Raw genomic sequence first — 14,466 nt, 5'->3', positions numbered from 1 at the left:
AAAAACCCGGGACGCGACCGAACCGACGCTCCCCAAACTCAACGCTGACCAACTCCTTGAGTTCTCCCCGCTCCTCCCTCAGCTTGAACACCATCAGCTCCTCATTCTTTTATTTCCCCCGAGCCTGGGGGCTGGAAAACCCGGGAATTCCGGGGAGTTTTCCAGGTTTTCGTGGGTTTTTTTTTTTTTTTTCCCGGGAATGTTTTTCCGTACCTGACGTTCTCGTGGCGGTACATGTACATGGTGTTGAACTGCTGCAGCTCCTTCTGGCTCGGGTCCTTCTTCATGTCCTTCAGCATCTCGTCGGCCACGTGCTTGGGCAGGATGGACAGCATCAGCCGCTCCTGACGGGAACAACACCGGGAAAATAACGGGAATTCCACGGGAAAAATGGGAAAAGTAACGGTGGGCAGGATGGACAGCATCAGCCGCTCCTGATGGGAATAACACCGGGAAAATAACGGGAATTCCATGGGAAAATAAACGGGAATTCCACGGGAAAAATAACGGGAATTCCACGGGAAAAATGGGAAAAGTAACGGTGGGGAGGATGGAGAGCATCAGCCGCTCCTGACGGGAACAACACCGGGAAAATAACGGGAATTACACGGGAAAAATAACGGGAATAACACGGGAAAAATAACGGGAATTACACGGGAAAAATGGGAAAAGTAACGGTGGGCAGGATGGAGAGCATCAGCCGCTCCTGACGGGAACAACACCGGGAAAATAACGGGAATTCCACGGGAAAAATAACGGGAATTCCACGGGAAAAATGGGAAAAGTAACGGTGGGCAGGATGGACAGCATCAGCCGCTCCTGACGGGAACAACACCGGGAAAATAACGGGAATTCCACGGGAAAAATAACGGGAATAACACCGGAAAAATAACGGGAATTCCACGGGAAAAATAACGGGAATTCCACGGGAAAAATGGGAAAAGTAACGGTGGGCAGGATGGAGAGCATCAGCCGCTCCTGACGGGAACAACACCGGAAAAATAACGGGAATTCCACGGGAAAATAAACGGGAATTCCACGGGAAAAATGGGAAAAGTAACGGTGGGCAGGATGGAGAGCATCAGCCGCTCCTGATGGGAACAACACCGGAAAAATAACGGGAATTCCACGGGAAAATAAACGGGAATTCCACGGGAAAAATGGGAAAAGTAACGGTGGGCAGGATGGAGAGCATCAGCCGCTCCTGATGGGAACAACACCGGAAAAATAACGGGAATTCCATGGGAAAAATAATGGGAATTCCACAGGGAAAAATAACGGGAATTCCACGGGAAAAATAACGGGAATTCCACAGGGAAAAATAACGGGAATTCCACGGGAAAAATGGGAAAAGTAACGGTGGGCAGGATGGAGAGCATCAGCCGCTCCTGACGGGAACAACACCGGGAAAATAACGGGAATTCCACGGGAAAAATAACGGGAATAACACCGGAAAAATAAACGGGAATTCCACGGGAAAAATCACGGGAATTCCATGGGAAAAATGGGAAAAGTAACGGTGGGCAGGATGGACAGCATCAGCCGCTCCTGACGGGAACGACACCGGAAAAATAACGGGAATTCCACGGGAAAATTTTCCAGTGGGAATGGGGGATTGCGGAGAGAGCTCGGGATGGCGGGAGGGGGGAGGGGAGCCATGGGATAATGGGATAATGGGATCCATGGGATAATGGGATCCATGGGATAATGGGATCCATGGGATAATGGGATGGGATGGGCAGGATCCATCCATCGGAAAGGACTGTGGGTATCCTGAATCCCAAATCCCAAAACGCCCACCAGCTATCCCGGCCTCATTCCCATTCCCATTCCCACCTGGAATCCTGTTGTCCCACCTCGATCCCAAAATCCCACTGGCTGTCCTCATCCCATTCCCAGTCCCACTCCCGATCCGACTCCTGATCCCATTCCCAGCCCCACTCCCGATCCCATTCCTCATCCCGTTCCCAGCCCCATTCCCAATCCGACTCCTCATCCCGTTCCCAGCCCCATTCCCAATCCGACTCCTCATCCCGTTCCCAGCCCCATTCCCAATCCGACTCCCCATCCCGTTCCCAGCCCCATTCCCGATCCCGTTCTTGCTCCTGTTCCCGGCCCCATTCATGATCCCATTCCCGATCCAATTCCCAATCTCATTCCTGATCCCCTTCCCGGCCCCATTCCCGATCCTGTTCCCATTCCCATTCCCAATCCCATCCTCATTCCCCATCCCCATCCCTGATTCCCAATCCCCCATCCCCATTATCCCACATTCCCGGAATTCCCGGTTTTCCCCACCTGCTGCTGGCTCTGCTCCTCCAGGTTGAGTTTGACCTCCAGGGATTGCCCATTCCCACATTCCCGGAATTCCCGGAATTCCCGGAATTCCCGGTTTTCCCCACCTGCTGCTGGCTCTGCTCCTCCAGGTTGAGTTTGACCTCCAGGGATTGCCCATTCCCACATTCCCACATTCCCGGAATTCCCGGTTTTCCCCACCTGCTGCTGGCTCTGCTCCTCCAGGTTGAGTTTGACCTCCAGGGATTGCCGCGCCTCCAGGAACGCCTTCCGGTGTTTCCGGTCGGCCATCACGTAGGACATGGCGCCCACCGCGATGGCGCAGGCGTAGATCGCCACGTTGGACAGAACCTTCGGGAAAAGGGGGCGAGAAACGCCGGGAATCCATCGGGATCACAGGGGAAACGCCGGGAATCCATCGGGATCGAGGGGGAAACACTGGGAATCCATCGGGATCACAGGGGAAACGCCGGGAATCCATCGGGATTGAGGGGGAAACACGGGGAATCCATCGGGATCACAGGGGAAACGCCGGGAATCCATCGGGATTGAGGGGGAACACCGGGAATCCATCAGGATCACAGGGGAAACGCCGGGAATCCATCGGGATTGAGGGGGAACACCGGGAATCCATTGGGATTGAGGGGGAACACTGGGAATCCATTGGGATTGAGGGGGAACACCGGGAATCCATCGGGATCACAGGGGAAATGCCGGGAATCCATCGGGATTGAGGGGGAACACCGGGAACCCATCGGGATCACAGGGGAAATGCCGGGAATCCATCGGGATCGAGGGGGAACACCGGGAACCCATCGGGATCACAGGGGAAATGCCGGGAATCCATCGGGATCGAGGGGGAACACCGGGAACCCATCGGGATCACAGGGGAAATGCCGGGAATCCATCGGGATCGAGGGGGAACACCGGGAACCCATCGGGATCACAGGGGAAATGCCGGGAATCCATCGGGATCGAAGGGGAACACCGGGAATCCATCAGGATCACAGGGGAAATGCCGGGAATCCATCGGGATCGAGGGGGGAACACCGGGAACCCATCGGGATCACAGGGGAAATGCCGGGAATCCATCGGGATCACAGGGGAAACACCGGGAATCCATCGGGATCGAGGGGGAACACCGGGAATCCATCGGGATCGAGGGGGAAACACTGGGAATCCATCAGGATTGAGGGGGGAACACTGGGAATCCATGGGGATCATGGGGGGAACACCGGGAATTCATTGGGATCAGGGTGGGAACGCTGGGAATCCATCGGGATCGCAGGGAAAACACCGGGAATCCATCGGGATCACAGGGGAAATGCCAGGAATCCATCAGGATCGAGGGGGAACACCGGGAATCCATCAGGATCACAGGGGAAACGCCGGGAATCCATCGGGATCGAGGGGGAACACCAGGAATCCATCGGGATTGAGGGGGAACACCGGGATGGAACAGCAGCAATTTGGGATCATGGGATATTCAGGATAAAAGAGCAGGGATTTGGGATCGTGGGATATTTAAGGAGAAAAGCGGGAATTTGGGATCCTGGGACCTTTGGGAAGAACGGTGGGAATCTGGGATCACGGCATCTTTAGGGTGAAACAGAGAATTTGGGATGACAGGATTTTCGGGAACAAAGAGCAGGAATTTGGGATTGTGGGATCTTTGGGAAGGAAGAGCGGGAAAATTGGGATCACGGGATATTCTGGAAGAAAGAGCAGGAATTTGGGATCACAGGATTTTCGGGAGCAATGGAAATTTGGGATCGTGGGATAATGAGGATGAAGCAGAGGGAATTTGGGATCACGGGATCTTCGGGATGAAAGAGCGGGAATTCCGGGATGAGCCGAGCCGCTGCGGCCCCGATTTTATTGGAACCCCGGAGAACAACCTCAGATCCCACTTTGGGGCAAATCCTGGGAATCCGGGGAGGAAAACCGGGAATGCCGGGGGATTCCAAGTGCCGGAGATGTTTTGGAAAAAGGCGGCGGCTGGGCCGGGAGCCGAGGGATCCCGGGGAATCCCGGGGGATTCCAGAGGGGAGGGAGCGGCTCCGAGCGGATCACGTGGCGCCGTTCCCTGGGAATTGCAGCCCCGGGAGCCAGAAAGTTCCGGAAAAACCCGGCCAGGCTCCGGATCCGGGGGTTTGGTGACGATCCGGAATTCCCTGGAATGGCCAAAAATTCGGGAGCGGCGCTGGGACATCCCGCTGGGAATATCCATGGAGGGGATGCTGGGTGATCCCAGGGATTGGATCCTGATCCCCTGGATTGGATCTCGATCCCAGGGATTGATCCTGATCCTAGGGATTTATCCTGATCCCTGAGATTGGATCCTGATCCCAGGGGTTGATCCTGATCCCAGGGATTGATCCTGATCCCAGGGTTTGATCCTGATCCCATGGACTGTCCTGATCCAATCACGGATCCCAAATCCTGTGGGAAAACCTGTGATCCCGGATCCCAAATCCAGCAGGAGAAACCTCCAACCTGGAGGAGATCCCAAATCCCAAATCCTGAAGGAAAAGCTCCAATCCCAAATCCCAAATTCCGCAGGGAAAATCTCCCATCCCGGATCCCAAAATCCTCCGGAAAAGATCCCATCCCGGATCCCAAATTTGGCGGGAAACGCTCTGATCTCAGATCCCAAATTCTGCAGGAAATCCTCAGATCCCGGATCCCAAAATCCGCCGGAAAAGATCCCATCCCGGATCCCAAAATCCGCCGGAAAAGATCCCATCCCGGATCCCAAATTCGGTGGGAAACGCTCTGATCTCAGATCCCAAATTCTGCAGGAAATCCTCAGATCCCAGATCCCAAAATCCGCCGGAAAAGATCCCATCCCGGATCCCAAATTCTGCAGGAATCTCTCCAAGTTTTCCAGCTTGTATCCCACAAATCCCAAGCCACACTTCCCAACAATAAGGAAGAATCGGGATTTCCGGGCGTTCTTCCAGCTGCGTTTTCCAAACTCTTGGCGTGACCTCCACATTCCCAAATTATCCCCCCAAAAATTAATGAATTCCCGTTTTTTTCCTTCTCGTTTAGGCCCGGAGCTTTCCCAGGAGCTGATCCAGGGAATCCCGAATTCCCATCGAGATTCCCGTGGGATTTTCCTGGCAATGTTCCATCTGCAGCTTTGTTTGTCGGGATGGATCCGCGGCATTCCCAGAATTCCCACCTCGGGATTCGGGATTGGAATTGATCCCCCAGGGCCTTTTCCAACCCAGTCCCGTGGATTTTTGGGAACGCCCCTGATCCCAGGAAAACACCGGGATCAAATCCCGGGATTGGGGATCATTCCTGGTTGTAAGATTGGAGTGCAGGGCCGGGAAAGGAATTAATGGATAATCCATGGAAAACTCATGGAAAACTCATGGATAACTCATGGAAAACCCACAGATAACCCATGGATAACTCATGGATAACTCCTGGATAACCCATGGATAACCTACGGATAACCCATGGATAACCCATGGGTAACCCATGGAAAACTCCTGGATAACCCATGGATAACTCCTGGATAACCCATGGATAACTCATGGAAAACTCCTGGATAACTCCTGGATAACCCACGGATAACCCATGGATAACTCCTGGATAACTCCTGGATAACCCACGGATAACCCATGGATAACTCATGGATAACTCCTGGATAACCCATGGATAACCTATGGAATACCCATGGAATACCCATGGATAACCCATGGATAACCCATGGATAACCCATGGATAACTCATGGATAACCCACGGATAACCCATGGAAAACTCCTGGATAACTCATGGATAACCCATGGATAACCCATGGAAAACTCCTGGATCACCCATGGATAACCCATGGATAACCCATGGAAAACTCCTGGATAACCCAGGGATAACCTATGGATAACCCACGGATAACCCATGGATAACCCATGGAAAACTCCTGGATAACCCATGGATAACCCATGGATAACCCATGGGTAACTCCTGGATAACCCATGGATAACCCACGGATAACCCATGGATAACTCATGGATAACTCCTGGATAACCCATGGATAACTCATGGAAAGCCCACGGATAACCCATGGATAACCCATGGAAAATTCCTGGATAACTCCTGGATAACCCATGGATAACCCATGGATAACCCATGGATCACTCCTGGAAAACCCATGGAAAACTCCTGGATAACCCATGGATAACCCATGGATAACCCATGGATAACTCCTGGATAACCCACGGATAACCCATGGATAACTCATGGATAACTCCTGGATAACCCATGGGTAACCCATGGATAACTCCTGGATAACCCATGGATAACCCATGGAAAACTCCTGGATAACCCAGGGATAACCCATGGATAACTCATGGATAACCCATGGATAACCCATGGATAACTTCTGGATAACCCACGGATAACCCACGGATAACCCACGGATAACCTATGGAATACCCATGGATACCCTCTGGCCGACCAGTTCGTAACCCCTGGATAACTTGTGGCTGACTCATGGAAAAGCCCGGGATAAGCCACGGGCAGAGCATGGAAAACTCCTGGAAGAGTCATGGACAAAACACGGGAATTCCAAACGCAGCCGCTCCTCTCCCTTCCCACCGTTCCCCGGGCCGTTCCCTGGGCCGTTCCCTCCTCATTCCCATCCTATTCCCTGCTCCACTCCCATCCTATTCCCTTCTCATTCCCAGCCCCATTCCCGCACCTACATGGCCCCCACCGCTCCATCCCTGGAATTCCCACCATTCCTCCATTCCCTGCCCCATTCCCATTATTCCCACCCCAATCCCAGCCCCATTCCCACTCCATTCCCTTTCCATTCCCATCCCATTCCCAGCTCATTCTTTGTCAATGCCCCGCCCCCGCTCCATTCCCACCCCATTCCCGCTCCGTTCCTGCTCCTGCCTGGCCAGCACCTCCCTCTGATCCATGGAATTCCCACCATTCCCAGCCCCATTCCCATTATTCCCACCATTCCCTGCCCCATTCCCAGCCCCATTCCCGCACCTGCCTGGCCACCACCGCTCCCTCCTGCCTTCCTCCTCCTCCTCCTCCTTCCTCCCCTGCCTGTCCCCTCTGGAGTGCGGTAATTCCCAGCACCTCCTGATCCATGGAATTCCCACCCCATTCTCATCCTATTCCCTCCTCATTCCCATCCTATTCCCTGCCCCATTCCCTGCCCCATTCCCAGCCCCATTCCCGCACCTGCCTGGCCACCACCGCTCCATCCCGCCTTCCTCCTCCTCCTCCTCCTCCCCTGCCTGTTCCCTATGGGACACGGCGATTCCCAGGACCGCTCCATCCATGGAATTCCCACCATTCCCACCCCATTCCCTGCCCCATTCCCAGCCCCATTCCCATTATTCCCACCATTCCCTGCCCCATTCCCAGCCCCATTCCCATTATTCCCACCATTCCCTGCCCCATTCCCAGCCCCATTCCCGCACCTGCCTGGCCACCACCGCTCCATCCATGAAATTCCCACCATTCCTCCACTCCCTGCCCCGTCCCCTGCCCCATTCCCATTATTCCCACCCCATTCCCAGCCCCATTCCCAGCCCCATTCCCATTATTCCCACCATTCCCAGCCCCATTCCCGCACCTGCCTGGCCCCCACCGCTCCATCCATGGAATTCCCACCATTCCCAGCCCCATTCCCGCACCTGCCTGGCCCCCACCGCTCCATCCCGCCTTCCTCCTCCTCCTCCTCCTCCCCTGCCTGTTCCCTATGGGACACGGCGATTCCCAGGACCGCTCCATCCATGGAATTCCCACCATTCCCACCCCATTCCCTGCCCCATTCCCAGCCCCATTCCCATTATTCCCACCATTCCAAGCCCCATTCCCGCACCTGCCTGGCCACCACCGCTCCATCCCTGGAATTCCCACCATTCCTCCACTCCCTGCCCCATTCCCAGCCCCATTCCCATTATTCCCACCATTCCCAGCCCCATTCCCAGCCCCATTCCCGCACCTGCCTGGCCACCACCGCTCCATCCCTCCTTCCTCCTCCTCCTCCTCCTCCCCTGCCTGTTCCCTATGGGACACGGCGATTCCCAGGACCGCTCCATCCATGGAATTCCCACCATTCCCACCCCATTCCCTGCCCCATTCCCAGCCCCATTCCCATTATTCCCACCATTCCCAGCCCCATTCCCGCACCTGCCTGGCCCCCACCGCTCCATCCATGAAATTCCCACCATTCCTCCACTCCCTGCCCCATTCCCATTATTCCCACCATTCCCAGCCCCATTCCCGCACCTGCCTGGCCACCACCGCTCCATCCATGGAATTCCCACCATTCCTCCATTCCCTGCCCCATTCCCATTATTCCCACCATTCCCAGCCCCATTCCCGCACCTGCCTGGCCCCCACCGCTCCCTCCTGCCTTCCTCCTCCTCCTCCTCCTCCTCTGCCTGTTCCCTATGGGACACGGCGATTCCCAGGACTGCTCCATCCATGGAATTCCCACCATTCCTCCACTCCCTGCCCCATTCCCTGCCCCATTCCCAGCCCCATTCCCATTATTCCCACCATTCCCTGCCCCATTTCCAGCCCCATTCCCATTATTCCCACCCCATTCCCTGCCCCATTTCCAGCCCCATTCCCATTATTCCCACCATTCCCAGCCCCATTCCCAGCCCCATTCCCGCACCTGCCTGGCCACCACCGCTCCATCCATGAAATTCCCACCATTCCTCCACTCCCTGCCCCGTCCCCTGCCCCATTCCCATTATTCCCACCCCATTCCCAGCCCCATTCCCAGCCCCATTCCCATTATTCCCACCATTCCCAGCCCCATTCCCGCACCTGCCTGGCCCCCACCGCTCCATCCCTGGAATTCCCACCATTCCTCCATTCCCTGTCCCACTCCCTGCCCCGTTCCCTGCCCCATTCCCGCACCTGCCTGGCCACCACCGCTCCATCCCGCCTTCCTCCTCCTCCTCCTCCTCCCCTGCCTGTTCCCTATGGGACACGGCGATTCCCAGGACCGCTCCATCCATGGAATTCCCACCATTCCCACCCCATTCCCTGCCCCATTCCCAGCCCCATTCCCATTATTCCCACCATTCCAAGCCCCATTCCCGCACCTGCCTGGCCACCACCGCTCCATCCCTGGAATTCCCACCATTCCTCCACTCCCTGCCCCATTCCCAGCCCCATTCCCATTATTCCCACCATTCCCAGCCCCATTCCCAGCCCCATTCCCGCACCTGCCTGGCCACCACCGCTCCATCCCTCCTTCCTCCTCCTCCTCCTCCTCCCCTGCCTGTTCCCTATGGGACACGGCGATTCCCAGGACCGCTCCATCCATGGAATTCCCACCATTCCCACCCCATTCCCTGCCCCATTCCCAGCCCCATTCCCATTATTCCCACCATTCCCAGCCCCATTCCCGCACCTGCCTGGCCCCCACCGCTCCATCCATGAAATTCCCACCATTCCTCCACTCCCTGCCCCATTCCCATTATTCCCACCATTCCCAGCCCCATTCCCGCACCTGCCTGGCCACCACCGCTCCATCCATGGAATTCCCACCATTCCTCCATTCCCTGCCCCATTCCCATTATTCCCACCATTCCCAGCCCCATTCCCGCACCTGCCTGGCCCCCACCGCTCCCTCCTGCCTTCCTCCTCCTCCTCCTCCTCCTCTGCCTGTTCCCTATGGGACACGGCGATTCCCAGGACTGCTCCATCCATGGAATTCCCACCATTCCTCCACTCCCTGCCCCATTCCCTGCCCCATTCCCAGCCCCATTCCCATTATTCCCACCATTCCCTGCCCCATTTCCAGCCCCATTCCCATTATTCCCACCCCATTCCCTGCCCCATTTCCAGCCCCATTCCCATTATTCCCACCATTCCCAGCCCCATTCCCAGCCCCATTCCCGCACCTGCCTGGCCACCACCGCTCCATCCATGAAATTCCCACCATTCCTCCACTCCCTGCCCCGTCCCCTGCCCCATTCCCATTATTCCCACCCCATTCCCAGCCCCATTCCCAGCCCCATTCCCATTATTCCCACCATTCCCAGCCCCATTCCCGCACCTGCCTGGCCCCCACCGCTCCATCCCTGGAATTCCCACCATTCCTCCATTCCCTGTCCCACTCCCTGCCCCGTTCCCTGCCCCATTCCCGCACCTGCCTGGCCACCACCGCTCCATCCCTCCTTCCTCCTCCTCCTCCTCCTCCCCTGCCTGTTCCCTATGGGACACGGCGATTCCCAGGACCGCTCCATCCATGGAATTCCCACCATTCCCACCCCATTCCCTGCCCCATTCCCAGCCCCATTCCCATTATTCCCACCATTCCAAGCCCCATTCCCGCACCTGCCTGGCCACCACCGCTCCATCCCTGGAATTCCCACCATTCCTCCACTCCCTGCCCCATTCCCAGCCCCATTCCCATTATTCCCACCATTCCCAGCCCCATTCCCGCACCTGCCTGGCCCCCACCGCTCCATCCATGGAATTCCCACCATTCCCAGCCCCATTCCCGCACCTGCCTGGCCACCACCGCTCCATCCCGCCTTCCTCCTCCTCCTCCTCCTCCCCTGCCTGTTCCCTATGGGACACGGCGATTCCCAGGACCGCTCCATCCATGGAATTCCCACCATTCCCACCCCACTCCCTGCCCCATTCCCAGCCCCATTCCCATTTTTCTCACCATTCCCAGCCCCATTCCCGCACCTGCCTGGCCACCACCGCTCCATCCCTGGAATTCCCACCATTCCTCCACTCCCTGCCCCATTCCCTGCCCCATTCCCATTATTCCCACCATTCCCAGCCCCATTCCCGCACCTGCCTGGCCCCCACCGCTCCATCCATGGAATTCCCACCATTCCCAGCCCCATTCCCGCACCTGCCTGGCCACCACCGCTCCATCCCGCCTTCCTCCTCCTCCTCCTCCTCCTCTGCCTGTTCCCTATGGGACACGGCGATTCCCAGGACCGCTCCATCCATGGAATTCCCACCATTCCCACCCCATTCCCTGCCCCATTCCCAGCCCCATTCCCATTATTCCCACCATTCCCAGCCCCATTCCCGCACCTGCCTGGCCACCACCGCTCCATCCCTGGAATTCCCACCATTCCTCCACTCCCTGCCCCATTCCCTGCCCCATTCCCATTATTCCCACCATTCCCAGCCCCATTCCCGCACCTGCCTGGCCCCCACCGCTCCATCCATGGAATTCCCACCATTCCCAGCCCCATTCCCGCACCTGCCTGGCCACCACCGCTCCATCCCGCCTTCCTCCTCCTCCTCCTCCTCCTGCTGCCGCTGCCGCGGCTCCATCCTCCTCCTCCTCGTCCGCTCCCGCCTCTCCCGTCCTCTGGAGCGCGGCGATGCCCAGGACGAGCGCGTGGCCGCCGCAGGACGCGGCCGTGAGCAGCAGGATCCGCGCCAGGCGCAGCGGCAGCGTCAGGAAGCAGGAGAAGGCGAAGAACGCCTGCCAGCCCACCGTGTCCACGGCCTCGGGAAAACTCCGCTGGAATTCCAAGCCCAGCAACCCCCAGAGCTGCGCCGCGATCAACGCCCAGAGCCCGCAGGGCAGGAATTTTTGGGAAAACCTCTCGGGCAGCTGGCGGGAGCGGAGGAGGAGGAAGAGGACGCCGTGAGCCAACAGCGCGGCCAGCGCTGCCAACGCCGGGAGCAGCTTTTCCATGCGGGAAAAGGCGGCGCACATCCCCAGGACGTAGCAGTCGAAGAGGGCGGCGAACACCACCAGCACCAGCAGCGTCTCGTGGCGCTGGCGGCGGAAATAAGTCTGGTAGAGTTTTTCCAGGGATTCCGGCGAGAAGGAGGAGAAGCGCCGGGAATGCGGCAGGCACGGGCAGGACCAGGCGGGAGCGGCCGGAGCCTCCTGCGAGCGGCGGCTGCCGTCGGGCTCCGACGGGAAACTCCACGAGTAATCGGCGGAGTACTCGGCCGAGAATTCCGGCTCCGAGAAGGCGCGGGCCCGCCGCATCCTGGATGGACGGAATCCCGAATTTTTGGGGGGTTTTTAGGAGTTTGGGTGGTTTTTTTGGGGTTTTTTTTTTTTGGGGGGGTTGTTTTTTTTCCCCGTTGGGAATTCTGCGGGATGCTCAGCGCAGCGTCATCGCCGCCCCGCCGGGCCCGGCAGCTGCTCCAGCGGCATCAAATATCCCGGGACAAAACGGCGGGATGGGGAATTCCGGGCGGCCAGCAGGGACAGGCCGGGATTGCCGCCTGATCCCCGCCTTTATTCCCGCCTCTTTCCCGGTTTTTCTCCACCTGATGCCCGGTTTTCTTCCCGGCCGATTCCCGGTTTTCTTCCAGGCTCCTTCTCGGCTCCTTCCCGGCCGATTCCCGGTTTTCTTCCCGGATTCTTCCCGGCCGATTTCCCGGCTGAACCCCGGCTTCCTTCCCGGCTTCCTTCCCGGTTTTATTTCCGGCTAATTCCCGATTCTCTTCCCACCTGATTCCCGGATCCTTCTCAGCTGATTCCCGGTTTATTCCCTGTTTCTTCCCGGCCGATTCCCGTTTTGGTTTTTTCCTCCGGTTCCTTCCCTGCCGATTCCCGGTTTATTCCCGGTTCCTTCCCTGCCGATTCCCGGTTTATTCCCGGTTTTTTGCCGGCCGAATCCCGGGGTTTTTTTCCGCCCCGGCTCCTTTCCCAGCTCTCCCAGGCGTTGTCGCGGAGATGTCGCGATGTCTGCCCCGCTCCTCCTCCCCGAGATGCCGCGTCCGCTCCTTCCCTCCCGCCGGGAATTCCAGCCGATAAATCCCGGGAATGGATCCAGGGAGGCGATCCCGCCCTTTTATCCCGGCAGCGCTTCCCGGTTCCCGCATCCTTTTCCCGCTGGGATTTCCCGGCGCTCCAGAGGATCCATGGAAAAAAAAAAAGTAATGATAATAAAATAAAAAAATAAAAAAATTAAAAAAAAAAAAATAAAGGTAAAAATAAAATAGAAATAGAAATAGAAATAGAAATAGAAATAGAAATAGAAATAGAAATAGAAATAGAAATAAAAATAAAAATAAAAATAAAAATAAAAATAAAAATGAAATAGAAATAGAAATAGAAATAGAAATAGAAATAAAAATAAAAATAAAAATAAAAATAAAAATAAAAATAAAAATAAAAATAAAGGTAAAAATAAAATAGAAATAGAAATAGAAATAGAAATAGAAATAGAAATAGAAATAGAAATAGAAATAAAAATGAAAATGAAAATAAAAATAAAAATGAAAATGAAAATAAAAAAGTAAAAATAAAATAAAAATAAAAATAAAAATGAAATAGAAATAGAAATAGAAATAAAAAATAAAAATAAAAATAAAAATAAAAATAAAAATAAAAATAGGAATAGGAATAGGAATAGAAATAGAAATAGAAATCGAAATAGAAATAGAAATAGAAATGAAAATGAAAATGAAAATAAAAATAAAAATAAAAATAAAAATAAAAGTAAAAAAATAAAGTAATAAAATATAAAAAGTAAAATTAAAAAAAACCGCAAAACAAAAGTACAAATCTTAAGACTAAAATTAAGACTTTAAAAAGTTAAAAATAATAAAATAAAAATACAAAATTAAAATTAAAATATCAAAATATTAAAAGAACAAAATATCAAAATATCGAAATATCGAAATATTGAAATATTAAAAAATGAAAACATTAAAAAATCCAAAAAGAGGAAAGCAAATAGAAATCAAAAACAACTTAAACCCGTGAAGATTCAAATAGAAATCAAGCCAAGCCCGTCGGGATGGAGGCAGGAAAACCGGGAAAGGCTTTTCCCGGGATTTGGGGCGGCCCCGCCTCCCGTAACCCTTTCGCTGCCGGGAAGAGATTCCCGAGGTTTTGGGGGGGGGGGTTGGGAATTGTGTCCTTGGAGCGGCTGAATCCCGGAATTCCCGGAGCTATCCCGGCTTTTCCTTGGATATTCCCAGGGATTCTCCGGGAATTCCCGCCCAAATCCCAAACTTCTCCTTCTTTTTTTTTTCCCAGGGAATTCCCTCCATTCCCAGCCTGGGATTGGAGCCAGCCCCATCCCGACTCCTCTCCGGGAAGGAATTTTGGGAATTCTCTGGGAATTCAGGACTCCAGGAAGGGTCTCCCTTCCCTTTTCCATCCCCGAATTCCATAAAAACCCCTCGGGATGGATCCCGAGTGTCCTTGATCCCAGAATTCTTTT

The 14,466-nt window shown here is 54.9% G+C and overlaps 1 protein-coding gene across 4 annotated transcripts in view; it reads right to left on the bottom strand.

Annotated features, from left to right (window-relative positions):
- Window positions 1–13,148, bottom strand: part of ADCY3 (adenylate cyclase 3) — a 41,056-nt gene extending 27,908 nt beyond the window's left edge. For all 4 annotated transcript variants that reach the window (XM_066209165.1, XM_066209161.1, XM_066209162.1 and 1 more), the window contains exons 1-3: window positions 11,526–13,148; window positions 2,497–2,646; window positions 214–344 (exon numbers count right to left, since the gene is read on the bottom strand). In XM_066209165.1, the coding sequence (XP_066065262.1) occupies window positions 214–344; window positions 2,497–2,646; window positions 11,526–12,272 (1,028 nt within the window). In that variant the 5' untranslated portion in view covers window positions 12,273–13,148. The remainder of the gene's footprint in view (window positions 1–213; window positions 345–2,496; window positions 2,647–11,525) is intronic.
- Between the last annotated feature and the right edge of the window lie 1,318 nt (window positions 13,149–14,466).

This window comes from Chamaea fasciata, unplaced genomic scaffold (assembly GCF_029207755.1).
Source record: "Chamaea fasciata isolate MVZ Bird 193981 ecotype frontalis unplaced genomic scaffold, bChaFas1.0.hap1 SCAF_703, whole genome shotgun sequence".
NCBI classification, from domain to species: domain Eukaryota; kingdom Metazoa; phylum Chordata; class Aves; order Passeriformes; family Sylviidae; genus Chamaea; species Chamaea fasciata.
Note: the sequence above shows the minus strand (reverse complement) of the source record. Positions and strands in the feature narration are given on the sequence as shown.